A 20,568-nucleotide genomic window follows, 5' to 3' on the forward strand; every position below is an offset into this window, starting at 1 on the left:
ATTGGGTGAGACCAAAGATGACACTGGACAGGTGCAAAAAGTGAGTGCCACGTGAAAAGATACTCCCTTCCTGGCACAGTGTCACTGACTCCTATCCCTGTCTCTCTATCATTTTATTTTAATTAAATATTTCTGTTCTTTTTTTCCATAATATTTCCCTCTCTTCACAAGGTCTCTGACTGAGCTCTGATGTTTTCTCTCCTACCCACTTTTCCTACAAAATGGCCGCAGTATTTCCTGCTTGGGATTTTATAGTGGCTGTGAATCATTAGTGACTATAGTCCTTTATGATAGGATATGCTATAGGGTGGGGTTACTGCAAGTATTGTGAGGTCGCCTGCTGTAACGCGCCCGAGGTCATGCGCTCTTCCTTCTCTGTGCTATACTATCTGTAACGTAGAAAAACTGGAAAGACAAATAGCGCAATAGGGTCTTATCTGGATTACAAAGAAAAGTGTAAATCGGATTATATAAACTTGGAGATGCAAGTTGATAAGATCCAAAATACAATAGGAGACCAGATGCGGTATGGCTGCGGTTTTGTCAATGCATTTCGAGGTGATCATACCTCTTCAACAAGACAAACCACAATGCTCATATGAACGAATCTGAGCAGAATCATAAATAGGTTTCTGTAAGATTCAGTATAGCTTGTATTTGATTCATTAAAATCTCTGGTGCTTCTCTGCATGAGTCCAGTGGGCGGTCCTACTAGTGACTGACAGCTATCTCTGCATGCATGGTCATAGAGAGAAGACTGTCAATTGATGAGTTGACTTGCTCGGGTAAGGTGTTATCTCAGCATGCTCGGGTGCTAACCCCAGTGTCTTTGGCGTGCTCGAAGAAAATGTTTGAGTCCCGGTGGCTGCATGTCTCATGGCTGTTCGACAGCCTCAACACATGCAGGGATTGCCTGTTTGTTAGCCGCAAGATGCAGGGATTGCTTAACAGCCGCGAGACATGCTGGTTCGGGGACGCGAACATATTTTTCGAGCATGCCGAAGACACTCTGTTAGCACCCGAGCATGTTTGGGTAACACCTGATCTGGACATGTTTGCTGATCACTGCTGTCAATCACTGAATAGGACCACCCACTGGACTCATACACATACAAACTCCAAGGATTTTAATGAATAAAATGCAATGTTTATTAAAAATTTTCCCCAAAAAAATGTATATCAATTTGATCATCTCATTTTGAACATGATCAGTTCATTTTCACAGTGCATAGGCTCACAGTCTAAATTAGAAGTCTGTTATTATTGCAGATGCCGCCATCCGGTTTTCTGATGCCACTTTTACCTGGGAGCCCGGCACGTCTCCAGCAGTGAAGAAGTAAGTTAAATGTGTAGTGAAATAGAAGTGAAATAATGGACGGCCCGTCTTGCTGCCACAATAGGATAATCGCAGCCCTCATTGCCTAATATTACTATGTGTGGTTAGAAGCCAAGAACCTAAATATTCCAATAGAATCCAGCTGATTATCCAACGTTGTGGCCAGAAAGGTTGGTAGAAAGTGGCACTCATCTAGTCATTGTTCCATCAGAACGGGATTCGAGACCTGATTCTCGATATCCAATGTGTCCACATGATCTTGTAGCTAAAAAGGCTGAAGTTTTGGGCGTTGGCCAAGAGTCCAAGCACATGTTCCCTTATACAAGTCCACCACAAACTTTGGAGATGTTCTAGGTGTCCCAGGTGTGCAGTAGATGTTCTTCTATTTATGAGGCTTAGAATGAGTACGTTCCACATTGTCCTCCATGTGTCCGCACCTCTGATGTCCTTATGTCCTTTCTTATAGTGTCAACCTGGACATCAAGGAAGATCATCTGGTTGCAGTAGTAGGTGGGGTTGGGTCTGGAAAATCTTCTCTTGTTTCTGCAATGCTTGGAGAAATGGACCATGTCAAAGGGAGCATCAACATAAAGGTATAATGAGAACATTGCCCACTTTTTTCTATGTTTTATGCTGGTGGCAGAATATCTGCACAGAGTGATACGAAATGGGACATCTTGTTAGTAACGTAAACTTGCATTTCAGGGTTCTGTGGCTTATGTTCCTCAACAAGCCTGGATTCAGAATGCCACGCTGAAAGATAACATCTTGTTTGGGTCACCACTAGACGAGGCGAGATACCAACGGGTTCTAGAAGCCTGTGCCCTGCTTCCCGATTTGCAGATGTTACCTGGAGGAGACATGTCTGAGATAGGAGAAAAGGTAATTTTATAGATCAGTAATAAACATATTTCTCTGCCAAGAACTAAGCTGCAGTGTTGTTTTGCATGCCCAATTCACGCTTCTTTAGAAGCTGCTTTCAACTGCTGCTCAGCAAAGATCCATAAACAATCTGTGTGCAGGATTTTCCTTGCCTAAATCTCTCTGCCCTCCAAACCTGTACTCAGACAGGGAAATTCCTGTTCAAAGATTGTTTAATTATAGTGTAATGATCTTTTTTTGGGCAGCAATTGAAAGCAGCTTATAAAGCTCCATAAACTGTGCATTAAAACAGCACTGAAGCTTAGTGCCAGGGGGAGGATGCAAAACAAGGTAATGAAGTATATTACAAAACTTAATAACTTTGCAATGTCTGGAGGATAACTATATAATAAAAAAAAAAAGTTTAGTTTTTCTTTCAAGGTGTTTTTCCATTTTATAAAGTATTGCTAGGATATGGGGGGCTGATCCTGGGACTCCCACCGATCTTTATTTTTTTTTTTCATCCTTTTCTTGTCACATAGGGAATAAACTTGAGTGGAGGACAGAAGCAGCGTGTGAGCCTGGCTCGGGCAGTATACCAGAATACAGACATCTACATCCTCGATGACCCCCTTTCGGCTGTCGATGCTCATGTGGGGAAACACATATTTGAGAAGGTTGTTGGCCCCAAAGGTTTACTAAAAAACAAGGTAAATCACAGATAACAAAACTCCACTTTGTAATATAAACCAATAGTCAAGTGTAAATATCAACCGGGCCTATAAAAATTGACAATTACATTGCCGGGCCATCATCATTACCAGACTTTCACATAATGATTCGGCAGTATTGAAGACTGATGGAGTACAATTTTCTATAGGTGCATGGTTGTAAACTTCTCACATCCCATCTTTTCACAGACCCGCGTCCTGGTCACTCACGGCGTAAGCTTTCTAAAGCACACGGATGAAATTGTGGTCATAGTGAATGGCAGCATTACTGAAACCGGCCCGTACAAAACGTTATTGGCCAACAACGGAGCTTTTGCAGAGTTCCTCAGGACATACGCCAAGCAGGACCATGCCAAGGACTCGGAGCCGACCGGTACATTTAATGTAGATTATTCATGTAGATAGAAAATGTTCTTTCATAGTCTTTCTGGTTGTTTAGGAAAATATCAAAAGCTTGTGTATTAGCTTCATTACATTTTTGGCTTGGTATATGAGAAGACCCTACAAGATGCAGGACCAACGACGGCCACTAAGTGAAGCTCCAGAGGCCTTCTACTATATTATTAGATATGATTTGGATACTACCCTGAGCCTGGATTATATATATATGTCAGGTTATTCTTATATATGATAAGTTTATCATTTGAATAACATATATAATAATCGGAAGTTGAGACTTTGTCTCCATGAATACAATCAACACGTTGAGATTTTCCAAGATTGAAAACGAAATGAGAGATTCTCCAGTATATGGACTGATTGACACTTGATTGTTTGATCAGACCATAGACTGGAGCTCTGCATGGATAGCAGGAGGCAGGCTCGGACTGACCCGCAGAAGAACAGGTCAATTCCCCCGCTAGGCCTCACTGCAGGAGAAGACCTCCCAACTCTACATAATGGCAATGGTTGGCACAATTAACTTGATTTACTATGTACAGACAATGACTGCATCTCAACATTCATGTACTATTCTGTCCAATGTATTGTTATATAGAAGCAAAGGCAATTTGTGAATGAGAGTAAGGTAGTATTTGCATGTAGCAGAACAGCGTGCCCCCCCAGAGTCTCTGTCACTGGTGGACCCTTGGTGGGCCAGTCTGACACTGGCAGGAGATGTACACAAGAAGCGGTATGCAACTCATACATTACTGCTTGCCCAACTTATCTGGTTTTCCTATTGTCCACCATGCAGTGCTACTCAAGGCAGATGAGGAAGATGATGGTGAAGATCCCGTAGAACAAGCCGCAGAAGTAGCAGAAGACATTGTGACAGCGACCCTTAAGAGAGAGAACAGTCTCCATAAGAAGAAGCTCGGCAGGTGAGGCTGATAGATAAAGGATACAGAAATCTTTATGGCACTGATTATGGACCTGACCGTATACTTCTCGCCTGTCCTATAGTATGAATGGCACTTTAAGGAAGTCACTGAAGGACGTAGCGAAGGAGAAGGGTGAAGACCAGAAGGCAACTGCAAAAGGACAACAGCTTATTGAGAAAGAGACAATGGAGACCGGAAAGGTAGAACTACCTACGCACTGCAATCAGTCTCCTCAACAAGTCGCGCGGGGTTAATACATACTTGCCGACGCTCCTTAAATGTCCTTTAAATAAAAAGGGGACGTTCCGGGACTCTGGAAGAGTCGGCAAATCCTACACTTTCAGGAGGTTTCTCGTAGATGACGCCACCATGCTCCTTCCAGTGATGGAACTCCGGTATCCAAACACATATTTAGGGGATTAGTAACCTCCAGTTGGTGTATTATTTCTAGAAGGAATAACAGAGGAACAGTACTATGCAGATTTCTAAGAAAACATGGCCCAAAATTGGAATACATTTTCTAGTAATTACATCTGACGACGTCTCCGTTTTCTTCTCTGTATTCATTTTGATAAATTTTCCACCTTTAAGAGATTTTTCATTTTTTTGTACATATTTTTTTTGCAGGTGAAATTCTCTGTGTATGTGAAGTACCTTCGTGCCATTGGATGGTGGTACTCTGTCACGATATTGCTCACCTTCATTTTACAAAACGCAGCCTTCGTCGGCCAGAACATGTGGATCAGTGAATGGACGTCGGACGCTGTGGAATATTATAATGTCACCTATCCGGTCTCGCAGAGAGACATGCGCGTCGGGGTGTTTGGGGCCTTGGGGGTGACACAAGGTGAGAAGGAGCAATCTTTTTTCTAGATTACTGTAAGTCTGGACCCCACTATTTGTGGGGGTTGTTTCATAACGACTGGCCCTGTCCATGTGCTGTATATGGACGCCATAGCCCCCTTCTAGTGTACAAGAATTTAATGGGGGGCTTACGCTTTAGCAAACCTGAGCCAGTGTTCTCATTCATTATAGCCATTATTCATCTTTATGGCCAATGCGGAAAAATATCTGGTTGTGCGCTGCTCCTCCATATCTGCAAGGGCCCTATATTCCAGGATTGTGCAGTAATATATTTTGGGGTAGTAATGATTTATACAGTCATATGAAAAAGTTTGGGCACCCCTATAAATCTTAAGCTTAATGTTTCGTAAAAAATTTTTTTTTTGCAACAGCTATTTCAGTTTCATATATCTAATAACTGTTGGACACAGTAATGTTTCTGCCTTGAAATGAGGTTTATTGTACTAACAGAAAATGTGCAATCTGCATTCAAACAAAATTTGACAGGTGCATAAGTATGGGCACCCTTATCATTTTCTTGTTTTAAATACTCCTACCTACTTTTTACTGACTTATTAAAGCATTTTTTTTTGTTTTGTAACCTCATTGAGCTTTGAACTTCATAGCTAGGTGTATGCAATCGTGAGAAAAGCTACTTAAAGTGGCCACTTGCAAGTTGTTCTCCTGTTTGAATCTCCTCTGAAGAGTGGCATCATGTGCTCCTCAAAACAACTGTCAAATGATCTGAAAACAAAGATTATTCAACATAGTTGTTCAGGGGAAGGATACAAAAAGCTGTCTCAGAGATTTAACCTGTCAATTTCCACTGTGAGGAACATAGTAAGGAAATGGAAGAACACAGGTACAGTTCTTGTTAAGGCCAGAAGTGGCAGGCCAAGAAAAACATCAGAAAGGCAGAGAAGAAGAATGGTGAGATCAGTCAAGGACAATCCTCAGACCATCTCCAGAGAGCTGCAGCATCAACTTGCTGCAGATGGTGTCACTGTGCATCGGTCAACTATACAACGCACTGTGTTTTTTGCCGCCATGCATAACGCCTTTTTGTATTACCAAACAACTCAATCTTGGTTTCATCAGTCCACAGGACCTTCTTCCAAAAAGAAATTGGCTTCTCCAAATGTGCTTTTGCATACCTCAGCCGACTCTGTTTGTGGCGTGCTTGCAGAAACGGCTTCTTTCCCATCACTCTCCCATACAGCTTCTCCTTGTGCAAAGTGCGTTGTATAGTTGACCGATGCACAGTGACACCATCTGCAGCAAGTTGATGCTGCAGCTCTCTGGAGGTGGTCTGAGGATTGTCCTTGACTGATCTCACCATTCTTCTTCTCTGCTTTTCTGATGTTTTTCTTGGCCTGCCACTTCCGGCCTTAACAAGAACTGTACCTGTGTTCTTCCATTTCCTTACTATGTTCCTCACAGTGGAAATTGACAGGTTAAACCTCTGAGACAGCTTTTTGTATCCTTCCCCTGAACAACTATGTTGAATAATCTTTGTTTTCAGATCATTTGACAGTTGTTTTGAGGAGCCCATGATGCCACTCTTCGGAGGAGATTCAAACAGGAGAACAACTTGCAAGTGGCCACTTTAAGTAGCTTTTCTCATGATTGCATACACCTGGCTATGAAGTTCAAAGCTCAATGAGGTTACAAAACCAAAAAAAGTGCTTTAGTAAGTCAGTAAAAAGTAGGTAGGAGTATTTAAAACAAGAACATGATAAGGGTGCCCATACTTATGCACCTGTCAAATTTTGTTTAAATGCAGATTGCACATTCTCTGTTAGTACAATAAACCTCATTTCAAGGCAGAAACATTACTGTGTCCAACAGTTATTAGATATATGAAACTGAAATAGCTGTTGCAAAAAAAACAATTTTTATAAAAAATTAAGCTTAAGATTAATAGGGGTGCCCAAACTTTTTCATATGACTGTATATGTATTTTTCAGGTATTTTCGTGTTCCTCAGTGCTTTTCTGGTTGCGGCTGGTACAGTGCGTGCATCAAGGTTACTCCATACACAACTGCTGCGAAATATCCTCCACGTACCTATGCAGTTTTTTGATACCACTCCATCTGGGCGCATCGTCAACAGGTTTGCCAAGGTCTGTAACAGTTATTTTTATTAAAATAATTTGTTTCTTCTTGGAGATGAATGAGATCATGGATTTCAGATTGTTCAAACTGAAGACTGGTAGCATAATCACCAAGACCATAAAGACATAACATCTTGTAACAGCAGAACATCTTGCAGGGGCATGAGGGATTCCTCCTCTCCTGTCTCTATGTAGTACATGTTAAGAAACAGCATGGGGATCATTATACAGCAGTACTGAGCAGGGTATCTGGGAGTCCTGCTCTGGGATGAGATAAAAAACATACTAGAAAGCAGCAGCAAAGAGGACAAGATGCAGCGATACTGAGCAGTGTAGCTATGAACACCTTTCTGTGGTGAGATAAAACACTTACTAGAAAGCAGCAGAATGGAGGACATTATACAGCAGTGCTGAGCAGTGTAGCTGTGAATCCAGCTCAGGGGTGAAGTGAAACACTGGAAAAACAGCAGAAGTGTCTCTATGCATCTGCATCTCTCTATCACACTGCTCGTCCCTCTTGTTTTCACTTGTACTATTGATTTATGTAAAGTTTGCTGAAACGACAGAGACTATTAAAGTCTTGTTGCCGAATGACGGGCAACTTTCACAAAACTGGTCGAAAAGAATGACATCATCTTATTGAAATTAATGTTATTTGCTTCCAGGATATCTTCACCGTGGATGAAACCATCCCCATGTCGTTCCGTAGTTGGATTTCCTGCATTTTGGGGGTGATCAGCACCCTGTTTCTCATCTGCTGGGCTACTCCCATCTTTGCCGCCGTCATCGTACCATTAGTCATTTTATATTACTTTGTGCAGGTAAACATTGGGTTTTCTTTCCATCTTTCATAGTGTCTGACTTTTCATGGCTCCGTTTGGACATCCAGTATTTTACTACATTTGATTTAATCCATTTGCCAATGTTTATTTCCTGCTACGTTTCTTTTTTTTCGCTAATTATATTCTATAGCATTCTGCCATCCCTATAGGTACTGGAACGTCCCTTCTTGTCCTTCCCAGCATGCATTGCTCTTACCTTTGTCCTATCGCTTGCCAGTGTTGAACTGACTGCCAGCCGCTATATCATGCCTACATGCAGTATGTTCTATAGCATTCTTCCATCACTATAGGGACTGGAATGCCCCTTCTTGTAATTCCCAGCATGCATTGCTCTTATCTTTGTCCTATTGCTTGCCTGTGCTGAACTGAACGCCGGCCGCTACGTCATGTCTGTATGCAGTATGACAGACAGGAGAGCAAGAGCAGAGAGACTAAGACCCGCCCACACTTCCTGTAGAGAGGTAGACCCTCCTCCACTTCCTGTAGAGACAATGACCCACTTCCTGTTGCGAGAGAAAGCCATCCCCCACCACCATAGACATTGAATTAAAAGGTCCAGGGTTTAAAGAAAGTCGCCTAAGAGCATAAAATGTTATAACAATAACCAATATGTACATTTGAATAATGTTTTATATTTTATCACATTTCTTGCTCTTCTGTCACTGTCTTAAAACCTCAGGCAGCATCATTAAATTGTAAAATTACGGCTGAGCGTAGACACCACTAGAGGGAGCTGAAGATCATACAGTACGTTGTTCATGCAATGCGTCCAATAGTTTCCTTCAGAATTGAACTTTCCACTATTTTCTGTCAAGCAAGAGATTTGGAACTCTGTCTCCGGCAACTAAGAAAATATATTTAGAAAATAATATGAACAGAATTTTGATCCTAAGAACAATATTGTGTTAAAGGGAAGGTGTCATTACAAAATAACCTATTGTTTAAATCAGGTTTTGTGTTAAATTAATAAAAAAAAAAAATTTGGGTAATTTTTTTTGGCCAATGTAATAAACATAAAAAATATAAATTTTGCAGTTTTCACACTGACCACTGGGGCTTTTTTATACTTTGACTTCCAGCTATTTCAGGAAACATACTGTATGTACATTAGCAGCAATTAACAGACTCTGACTTTATTATCTGCACTGCAGCATCTAATCATCCAATCAAATCATTGTACCAGAGGAGGAGGAGGTGAGCTGTGATATCATCTATTGTGATTGGTGGACACTTATCAGCTGTATATAGAGGTGTTATCAGTCATTGTACAGGAGGAGGAGGAGGAGGTGAGCTGTGACATCACCTATTGTGAATGGTGGATCCTGTGTTATCTACTGTATATAGAGGTGTTATCAGTCATTGTACAGGAGGAGGAGGTGAGCTGTGACATCATCTATTGTGAATGGTGGATCCTGTGTTATCTACTGTATATAGAGGTGTTATCAGTCATTATACAGGAGGAGGAGGTGAGCTGTGACATCACCTATTGTGAATGGTGGATCCTGTGTTATCTACTGTATATAGAGGTGTTATCAGTCATTGTACAGGAGGAGGTGTGCTGTGACATCACCTATTGTGAATGGTGGATCCTGTGTTATCTACTGCATATAGAGGTGTTATCAGTCACTGTACAGGAGGAGGAGGAGATGAGCTGTGACATCACCTATTGTGAATGATGGATCCTGTGTTATCCACTGTATATAGATATGTTATCAGTCATTGTACAGGAGGAGGAGGTGAGCTGTGACATCACCTATTGTGAATGGTGGATCCTGTGTTATCTACTGTATATAGAAGTGTTATCAGTCATTGTACAGGAGGAGATGAGCTGTGACATCACCTATTGTGAATGGTGGATCCTGTATTGTCTACTGTATATAGAGGTGTTATCAGTCATTGTACAGGAGGAGGAGGTGAGCTGTGACATCACCTATTGTGAATGGTGGATCCTGTGCTATCTACTGTATATAGAGGTGTTAACAGTCATCGTACAGGAGGAGGAGGTGAGCTGTGACATCACCTATTGTGAATGGTGGATCCTGTGTTATCTGCTGTATATAGAGGTGTTATCAGTCATTGTACAGGAGGAGGAGGTGAGCTGTGACATCACCTCTTGTAATTGGTGGATCCTGTGTTATCAGCTGTTTATAGTCGTGTTATCAGTCATTGTAATCCTGTCTCTGATGATAAGGAGTCTGCTGAAAACTCTTTCTGAAAGGACAAGAAATAGCAGACTAAAAAAGCTCCAGTGGTCAGTGTGAAAAATGAAAGAACGCTATTTTTTTAATTTTTTTTTTATAAAGATCATATGAAAAAAGTCACAATTAAAGAAAAAATACACGTAAGACAAAAACCTGATTTAATCAATGATATTTTGATGATATCTCCCTAACCATGACCATTATTCCCACGGATGTCTATTTATACTTGCAAATAGCAAGAAACATGATATTGTCATTGTGTCTGTAGAGGTTTTACGTCACCACCTGTCGTCAGCTGAGACGTCTGGATTCAGTCACAAGGTCACCCATCTATTCTCACTTTGGGGAGACGGTTTCTGGCCTGTCCGTCATCCGGGCTTATGGACATCAACAGAGGTTCCTCCAGCACAATGAGGACACCTTAGATATCAATCAGAAGACGGTTTACTCCTGGATCGTCTCCAACAGGTAAGACGCCCGCGACGCGTTTCAGTCCTGGTGATTTGTGATCAGGACGTCTCTCTCATCATTTCCCGCCTGTGTCGCTGTCTGCAGGTGGCTGGCCATCCGTCTTGAATTTGTGGGGAACTTGACAGTATTTTTTGCAGCGCTCTTCGCTGTGTTGGCCCGGGGGACGGTGGACAGTGGGACGGTTGGACTTTCCATTTCCTCAGCACTCAATGTGAGTCACTATGAAGGGATATAACAATAAGATAAATGTGAAGTGTTACTATTTCTTATCCAATTCCATCTCTAGTATTAAGTGGGTTGTCCACCACTAGGATAACTCCTTCTCGATCTAAATGTTTGGCTCTGATGAAATAAAAAAGCTTATGCTCACCTCCCGTGGAGGCGCCATTCCAGAGCTCTTGTGTGGTTGCATCACATCTTGCCCGGTGCCCAATCAGCGCTGATTTCTGACTTACTCTTCATGTTCAATTCAACAGAAGGCAAAACATATATATATAAATACAGGGGTTGGACAAAATAATGGAAACACCTAACGTTTTGGCATCATAATCTTCGAACATGTGATAAACATGCAAGCCGTGACGTATGGTAATGTTTTGTAGTTGATTATTTGTGTTATGTGTTATGTGATATGTGTATGTAAATTAACTGTTTGTTTTGCATAATTGTAAGAACATTGATGAGAACCTGATACCAATGGCAGACCTCTCGGATTTTCAAAGAGGCCAAATTGTTGGTGCTCGTATGGCAGGCGCTAGTGTAACAGAAAGTGCCCGAATGCTTGGCGTGTCTAGAGGTAGTGTCTCCAAAGTAATGACTGCGTTTGAAAGAGAAGGAAAAACGTTCGCAGCAAAGCACAGGTCCGACCGAAAGTCAAAGGTGACAGAGAGACCGTCGGACTCTAAAGCGAATTGTGAGAGAGGATCGCAAGACCACGGCTCCGAAAATCACTGCTGATCTCAATGAACACCTACAGAACCCAGTTTCCACGAAAACTGTTCGTCGGGAGCCGCACAAATCTGGATTCCACGGAAGAGCTGCAATTAGAAAACCGCTGCTCTCAATGACAAATGTTTCCAAGCATTTAGAGTGGTGTAGAAACCTCCAGAATTGGTCCCTCGAGCAGTGGAAACATGTGATATTCTCAGACGAATCATCGTTTACCCTATTTCCGACCTCCGGCAGAGTGTACGTTTGGAGACAGCCGAAAGAAGCATTCCATCCAGACTGCCTTCTCCCAACCGTAAAACATGGTGGAGGTTCTGTGATGTTCTGGGGTGCTATTTCGTGGAGATCCGCCAGGCCAATGATTTCCCTTCATGGAAGAATTAACAGCAGAGATTATTAGGGAATTTTGGGCGACCAAGTGCATCCAATGGTTCAAGCACTGTTCCCGGAGGGGAACGCCATCTTTCAGAATGATAATGCACCAATTCATACAGCTAGAATCGTTAAAGCATGGCACGAGGAACATTCTAATGAAGTTGAGCATCTCATCTGGCCCCCACAATCCCCAGACCTCAACATTATTGAGCATTTATGGTCAATTTTAGAGATTCAAGTTAGACTTCGATTTCCGCCGCCATCGTCGCTCAAAGAACTGGAGGGTGTTTTAACTGCAGAATGGGCTAAAATTCCTTTGGAAACAATCCACACCTTGTATGAATCCATACCTCGGAGAATTGAGGCTGTAATCACCGCAAAAGGTGGACCTACACCATATTAAACTAACTTTTGTTAATGTTTCCAGGTGTTTCCATTATTTTGTCCAACGTGTGTGTGTATATATATATATATATATATATATATATATATTTCATATTTTACATTTTAAAAAGGAAAATGGGCTCATGCAAAACTTTGGGCACCCTGCATGGTTAGTACCTAGTTACACCCCCTTTGTAATTATCACAACTTGTAGACACTTTTCCAGATAAGAGTCTTTCAATTCTTGTTTAAGGGATTTTCATCCATTCTTCCAGTTCTGTGAGATTCCTGGGTCGTCTTGCATCCTTTGCTACTTTGAGGTCTAGCCACAGATTTTCAATGATGTTCAGATTAGGGGTCTGTGAGGGCCATTGTAACCCTTCAGATTGTGCCTTTTGAGGTCGTCTATTGTGGATTTTGTGTTTAGGATCATTATCCATTTGTAGAAGCCATCCTGTTTTCATCTTCAGTTTTTTTTTACAGATGGTGTTATGTTTGCATTAATAATTTGTTGAAATTTCATTGAATCCATTCTTCCCTCTACCTGTGAAATGTTCCCCGTGCCATTGGCTGCAACACAACCCCAAACCATGATTGATCCACCTCCATGCTTAATGTTTGGCGAGATGTTCTTTTCCTGAGATTCTGTGCTCTTTTTCCTCCACACATACCTGCAATCATTGTGGCCAAAGAGTTCTATTTTAACCTCATTGGTTCACAGGACTTGTCTCCAAAATGCATCAGGCTTGTTTACATGTTCTTTTACATACTTCTGAGCCTGAATTTTATGATGAGGACACAGGAGAGGTCATTTTCTGATGACTCTTCCGTGAAGGCCATATTTGTGCAGGTGTTTCTAAAAAGTAGAACAATATACCACAACTCCAGAGTCTACTAAATCTTTTTGAATGAAAGTCTTTTTCATTCAAGCTGGGTTTCTGATTTGCCTCTGTAGCAATCCTACTAGCAGCTCTCACTGAAATTTTTTAGTCTTCCAGACCTTATCTTGACCTCCACTGTTCCTGTTAACTGCCATTTCTTAAGTACATTTCAAAATGAGGAAAGGGAAACTTGAAAACACTTTGCTATCTTCTTATAGCCTTCTCCTGCTTTGTGGGCCTCCACAATTTTCATTTTCAGAGCGCTAGGCAGCTGCTTAGAAGAACCCATGGCTGTTATTTTGGGCGCAAGGTTAGAGGAGGCTAGGTTTTTATAAAGTTAGGAAATTTGCATCACCTGGCCTTTCCTAACGATGGTCGTGAACAAGCCATAACCCTAACAAGTCTGAAACCTTGGTCAGTTATCTAAGCACACAAATCTCCAAACTTTTGCATTGGCCCATTTTCCTTTCTGTAATTTTTAAAATATAAACAATGAATATATTTACACACACACATTTTATGACTAAAATACAAAGGAAATGTGTCATCTTTAACTTTAGGCCATTTACAGATCATTTTATCTTCAACTTGCTCAACTGTTCATAATAACAGTAATTTTGACCAGAGTTTCCCAAACTTTTACATGCCACTGTAAATATGGTCTTACACCGTAACATCACTCTCCCATTTCTGAAAATCAACTCTATATATAGGGCGGGTTTAGCAGGATTCCTTCCATGTGTACGGCACAGCGGTCGTTTCGCCTCACACGTGACGCTTCATCCAGGGGCCTTCCCACTCAACCACTAGGACATGACATCCTTGGAGTCCGCCTCTTCTACTTATCCACACATTGGAGCTGTTTTTTATGGTGACACATTCCCTTTAATTGTACAATAACATAATACTAGTATACAGAGCATTGCGGATGATGACGTGTCACGGTTTGGCGGTGGACCCTGGTAGGGAGCGTGCACCAGTGCGTAGATACTTTATCCATATATTATACATTATACCACTCGATCTAAGGTTGTACGTTTCTTGTTTTGGCAGATCACACAGACCCTGAACTGGTTAGTACGGATGACGTCCGAGCTGGAGACCAACATTGTGGCCGTTGAGCGTGTGGATGAGTACACTAAAACGGAGAATGAAGTGAGTAACACTGTGTATAGCTGTGGTTAAAGAGGTTCTGTCACCAGATTTATGTGTACAAGCTCGATATATTATTAAATAGATATCTTAGACCTGATGAGCCAGGCGTACTTGCATCATCCTTTTTGAAATTTTCCCACTTTTTCCTGATAATATGAAAATTTTTCCTTAACCTGCACTCACACAAAGATCTATGTTTATCTCTTAGAGCAGATGAGGCTGGTGTGCTTACTATGAAAAAATGATGTTAGAATTGCTGTATAATCCTACTTGAAAGTTTTATGGCCTGATATTATTATGAATATTCTATGCGTTTGGCTGGACTAAAATGCTCATAACATCAGGTGGGAAAACTTTAAAAATGGATTATGCAGCTATTATACCATGGATGTTCTAAGTAGGTATACCAGCCTCATCTGGTCTAAGCATTATTTAATAATGTATACAGCTTGTATTGTGAAATCTGGTGTCAGATCTGCATTAAAGGGGATAAGATGATGACTTCTAGTTGGTTGCGGTTCATCTGCTGTGACCCCCACTGATCGGCAGAAGGCGGCACTTTTTCCCTGTCTGAGTGGAGCAGAGATTTGCGCGTTCATTCACCGAACTGCTGGAGAACATCTAGCGTCCATTTACCTTGCTGAAAAGACTCCTGGCACAGGCTTCACATTTATCCATAGATTCCCATTCACCGGACGTTGGGCTGATATATGCTGATAAACTCTTTTATACTGTATAGAATAGCACGGCTTCACACACGAGCGTCCGGGGGAGGAACGTTTATATTTTACAAAGGGAGTCCATGCGATTTCACATGTGTAAGGGATTGATGTAGTAAAATGTTCCACTGGATACAGTCAGCCATCTTACCGGTGTTTCCTTTATAGGCAGAGTGGGTGACTCAGCAGCGCCCCCCACAGGACTGGCCAGATAGAGGCATTGTGCAGTTTGTGGACTATAAGGCCCGTTATCGCGCTGAACTAGACCTGGTTCTACATGGGATTTCATGCACGGTTGACAGCATGGAGAAGGTAAGGTGTGATAGATGGATGGATAGAGAGATAATAGATAGATGATAAATAGATGATAGATATTAAATAGACGATAGATGAATGGATAGAGAGATAATAGATAGACAGATGATAATAGATAGATGAGAAATAATAGATAGAAGCTAGACAGATGATAGATAGAGATAGATAAATCAGGAATTAAAGCATCATGAGACCTCATAGGTTCATGAAAAATAATGGATTTTAGCCCAGAGGTGATGAACTTGAGGACGGCGGATTGTCCTTTGAGCTTCGTGTTGCCACACTCTGTACAGGCTGGTAACGTTCACTATTTTCTGGCGGCTGTGTATGATTAGCCTGTAGATGGATGGATGGATGGATGAATGGCTGCAGACAGAGGAGATAGATCCGTATATAGATCAGGGATATTCCTCGCCCGGTGTTGATGGAGACATTGATCAGCTCGTCTCCGCCACATCTGTGATGACATTTGTGACTTTCCTCCATTTGTGGATCTGTCCCTCAGGTTGGAATAGTTGGAAGGACGGGGGCCGGAAAATCTTCACTTACTAACTGTCTCTTCCGGATCATCGAAGCAGCAGAAGGAAAGATAGTCGTTGACGGTCTGGACATTTCCACCATCGGCCTCCATGATCTGCGCAACAAACTGACTATAATTCCTCAGGTAAATCACTGGACAAAAAAATAAATAAATACAATGTCAGTAAGCAGAAACTCAATGCAACCATTATAGGGTTTCTCCACCTTGGAGAATCACTACCAATCCTGCATCCCTGAAACTTCTCTTCCAGTTTCTTACTATGTCAGGGTGTGACCAAAACAGTGTGTAAAGGGGGCTGGCTGACTGATCATCTTAATAGCTAAGCCAGCCCCCTCCTCCGTGTATTTTAAACAACCCATAGTAAGTGGGGTCCCTTTTATTTGTATTGTGGCCCAGGTGCTCCCCGTGATGTCTGTGCCCCCGAGCAGGTGCCTAAACAAATGGATGCGATTAATTCAGATAAAACATAGAACATTTCTTTGCAGATTGCACTTAGCAAACCTACCACTGGAGGGCAGCAGTGACACACGTACGGCCATAGTGATTGGCGCCTGCTTACTGAGCAAGAAATCCCATTTCCATTTCTCCGCGTTGTGACTTTTTTGTGATATTTCCTGGCAAGACTTTCCTAGTAAAATTACATTTCACAGGCAGCTTAGCAGCAGGTGGATCTCTAATATTTAAGGATTACGACGCTCACGTGGAGAAGTCAGGAAATGTTGGCAGCGTCTCACCGTATCTTACAATAAGGATTCTTTGATTGAAATAGTTATGATGCCAAAAAAATATGATATGTTCGCTCCTCTATAATGTGGACACAATGGCGGCTCACACCACAATGGGGGTAACTTTGTTTTATTCTGCAGGAAAAGTACCGGCCCCCCCACTGCGTGCACAAAGGGCTCACACTAAGCTGCTTCAGGGACATAGTTTAAGGAGTAATTGTTTTTAACTTTCCTTTGCCCTTGAAAACTGCACAGATCTGCTCTCCTTTCTCTGCAAAATGTAAGATTATAGACAAGGAGGCAGTACTATCTGTGCCTACATTATTCACAGGAAAAAACAAGGTAGCAGTACTATCTGTGTCTACATCATTCACAGAGAGAAACAGGGAGGCAGTACTAATCTGTGCCTACATCATGAACAGAGAGAAACAGGGAGGCAGTGCTATCTGTGTCTACATCATTCACAGAGAGAAACAGGGAGGCAGTACTATCTGTGCCTACATTGTTTACAAAGAAAAAAAGAAAAACAAGGCAGCAGTGCTATCTGTGTCTACATCACTCACAGGAAGAAATATGGAGGCATTACTAGCTGTCCCTACATTATTTACAGGGAGACAGTACTATATGTGTCTACATCATTTACAGCGGAAAACAGGGAGGCAGTACTATCTGTGCTTACTTCATGTATGTGAAGAAACAAATGGCTACTTCTGTGTAAAGATTAATTAAAGGAATAGACAATTATTGAGGCAATTGGAAGCTGTGGAAATGCATGTTCAGGTACATGTGGAAGGGTTGTCGGTGGGTTGCAAGTAAATACTTTTTTTAATACAGTTTTGCTGCTGTAAAACACAAGTAACCGTACCGCCATGACAGTGTAATGTTCCCCTGTAGGACCCGGTTCTGTTCTCCGGAACACTGAGGATGAATTTGGACCCATTTGACCAGTACACGGATGAGGCCGTCTGGAAAGCTCTTGAGCTCTCCCACCTGAAGCCGTATGTAGAAGGGCTGCAGGAAAAGCTCTTCTATGAAGTAAGTGAAGGAGGAGAGAACCTAAGGTAAGACGGTAGCAATGGCTTCTTCTCATTAACAAGTCTTAAAGGGAATCTGTCACCAGGTTATTGCTACCTCATCTGAGAGCTGCACAATGTAGGGGAAGAGACTCTGATTCTAGAAAACTGTCACTTACTGGGATTGATGCTGCAGTTTTGATAAAATCACAGTTTTATCAGATCTACCAGTTCTCTGAATGCGGAGCTGTGCAATAACCCCACCCACACCACTGATTGGCCTATACACAGTGTACACAGAAAGCTGCCAATCAGTGCTGGGGGCGTGGTTGGACTACATGGCAGCAGGTTTACTAGTCCTCTAGTGATGATGTCTTGCTGATAAAACTGTGATTTTATCAAAACTACAGCAAGCAGCCCAGGACAGGTACCTTCACACTAAGCGACTTTGCAACGATAACGATCCGTGACGTTGCAGCGTCCTGGCTAGCGATATCGTTGTGTTTGACACGCAGCAGCGACCTGGATCCTGCTGTGATATCGCTGGTCGTTGCTGAAAGTTCAGAACTTTATTTGGTCGTCAGATCGGCGTGTATCGTCGTGTTTGACACCAAAAGCAACGATGCCAGCGATGTTTTACAAAGGTAACCAGGGTAAATATCGGGTTACTAAGCGCAGGGCCACGCTTAGTAACCCGATATTTACCCTGGTTACCATTGTAAAAGTAAAAAAAACAAACAGTACATACTCACCTTCTGCTGTCTGTAACACGTCCCTTGCCGTCTGCTTCCCGCACTGACTGAGTGCCGGCCGTAAAGTAAAAGCAGAGCACAGCAGTGACATCACCGCTGTGCTGTGCCTTACGGCCGGCACTCACAGTCAGTGCAAGGAAGCAGACGGCGAGGGACGTTACGGACACCAGAATATAAGTATGTACTGTTTTTTTTTTTTTTTTACATTTACGCTGGTAACCAGGGTAAACATCGGGTTACTAAGCACGGCCCTGCGCTTAGTAACCCGATGTTTACCCTGGTTACTCGGGGACTTCGGCATAGTTGGTCGCTGGAGAGCTGTCTGTGTGACAGCTCTCCAGCGACCACACAGCGACGCTGCAGCGATCGGCATCGTTGTCGATATCGCTGCATCGTCGCTTAGTGTGAAGGTACCTTAAGTGACAACGCCGCAATCGGAGCCTTTGCCCTTACAATAATCTCTGCTCAGATTAGGTGGCAAAAACCTCATGGCAGCTTCCCTTTAAAACACAATTTGCTAAATACTTTGGTTAAATGGACTTTTTTTCCAATTTGCAAATGTTGTCATTTTTGTTTTGTGATTCAACCAAATTTTGACCCTAATTGTTCTTGTGTGCAGTGTTGGTCAGAGGCAGCTGGTCTGTCTGGCTCGGGCGCTACTTCGGAAATCCAAGATACTCATCCTGGATGAAGCCACGGCCGCGGTGGACCTGGAGACCGATAACTTAATCCAGAGGACAATCCGCAGTGAATTTTCAGATTGCACAGTGTTGACCATCGCACATCGGTTGCACACCATCATGGACAGTAACAAGTGAGGACTGATTATTACCGATCATTATTAGTCATGGCGGACAGCATAGGTGTCAGCACTGAGAACTGATTATTACCGATCGTTAGTCATGGCGGACAGCATAGGTGTCAGTACTGATTATTACCGATCATCGTTAGTCATGGCGGACAGCATAGGTGTCAGCACTGAGAACTGATTATTACCAATCATCACTAGTCGTGGCAGACAGCATAGGTGTCAGCACTGAGAACTGATTATTACCGATCATCGTTAGTCATGGCGGACAGCATAGGTGTCAGCACTGAGAACTGATTATTACCAATCATCACTAGTCATGGCGGACAGCATAGGTGTCAGCACTGAGAACTGATTATTACCGATCATCATTAGTCATGGCGGACAGCATAGGTGTCAGTACTGAGAACTGATTATTACCGATCATCATTAGTCATGGCGGACAGCATAGGTGTCAGCACTGAGAACTGATTATTACCGATCATCATTAGTCGTGGCAGACAGCATAGGGGGTCAGTACTGAGAACTGATTATTACCGATCATCATTAGTCGTGGCGGACAGCATAGGTGTCAGTACTGAGAACTGATTATTACCGATCATCATTAGTCATGGCGGACAGCATAGGTGTCAGTACTGAGGACTGATTATTACCGATCATCGTTAGTCATGGCGGACAGCATAGGTGTCAGTACTGAGAACTGATTATTACCGATCATCACTAGTCATGGCGGACAGCATAGGTGTCAGTACTGATTATTACCGATCATCGTTAGTCATGGCGGACAGCATAGGTGTCAGCACTGAGAACTGATTATTACCAATCATCGTTAGTCATGGCGGACAGCATAGGTGTCAGTACTGAGAACTGATTATTACCAATCATCATTAGTCATGGCGGACAGCATATGTGTCAGCACTGAGAACTGATTATTACCGATCATCATTAGTCGTGGCGGACAGCATAGGTGTCAGTACTGAGAACTGATTATTACCGATCATCACTAGTCATGGCGGACAGCATAGGTGTCAGCACTGAGAACTGATTACCGATCATCATTAGTCATGGCGGACAGCATAGGTGTCAGTACTGAGAACTGATTATTACCGATCATCATTAGTCATGGCGGACAGCATAGGTGTCAGCACTGAGAACTGATTATTACCGATCATCATTAGTCGTGGCGGACAGCATATGTGTCAGCACTGAGAACTGATTATTACCGATCATCG

General features: G+C 42.4%; 1 protein-coding gene across 1 annotated transcript in view; it reads left to right on the top strand.

The window, feature by feature from the left end:
- The window catches only part of ABCC2 (ATP binding cassette subfamily C member 2), a 59,363-nt gene that overhangs the window by 34,464 nt on the left and 4,331 nt on the right, over positions 1–20,568 (top strand). Inside the window, exons 15-31 of the mRNA XM_077258350.1 lie at positions 1,270–1,336; positions 1,803–1,929; positions 2,042–2,218; positions 2,740–2,907; positions 3,118–3,301; positions 4,124–4,250; positions 4,333–4,450; positions 4,878–5,097; positions 7,061–7,215; positions 7,872–8,027; positions 10,518–10,717; positions 10,805–10,931; positions 14,362–14,463; positions 15,351–15,494; positions 16,003–16,161; positions 17,658–17,824; positions 19,148–19,342. Of these exons, the coding sequence (XP_077114465.1) occupies positions 1,270–1,336; positions 1,803–1,929; positions 2,042–2,218; positions 2,740–2,907; positions 3,118–3,301; positions 4,124–4,250; positions 4,333–4,450; positions 4,878–5,097; positions 7,061–7,215; positions 7,872–8,027; positions 10,518–10,717; positions 10,805–10,931; positions 14,362–14,463; positions 15,351–15,494; positions 16,003–16,161; positions 17,658–17,824; positions 19,148–19,342 (2,593 nt within the window). The remainder of the gene's footprint in view (positions 1–1,269; positions 1,337–1,802; positions 1,930–2,041; positions 2,219–2,739; positions 2,908–3,117; positions 3,302–4,123; positions 4,251–4,332; positions 4,451–4,877; positions 5,098–7,060; positions 7,216–7,871; positions 8,028–10,517; positions 10,718–10,804; positions 10,932–14,361; positions 14,464–15,350; positions 15,495–16,002; positions 16,162–17,657; positions 17,825–19,147; positions 19,343–20,568) is intronic.

Source organism: Ranitomeya variabilis, chromosome 4 (genome assembly GCF_051348905.1).
Source record: "Ranitomeya variabilis isolate aRanVar5 chromosome 4, aRanVar5.hap1, whole genome shotgun sequence".
NCBI lineage: Eukaryota > Metazoa > Chordata > Amphibia > Anura > Dendrobatidae > Ranitomeya > Ranitomeya variabilis.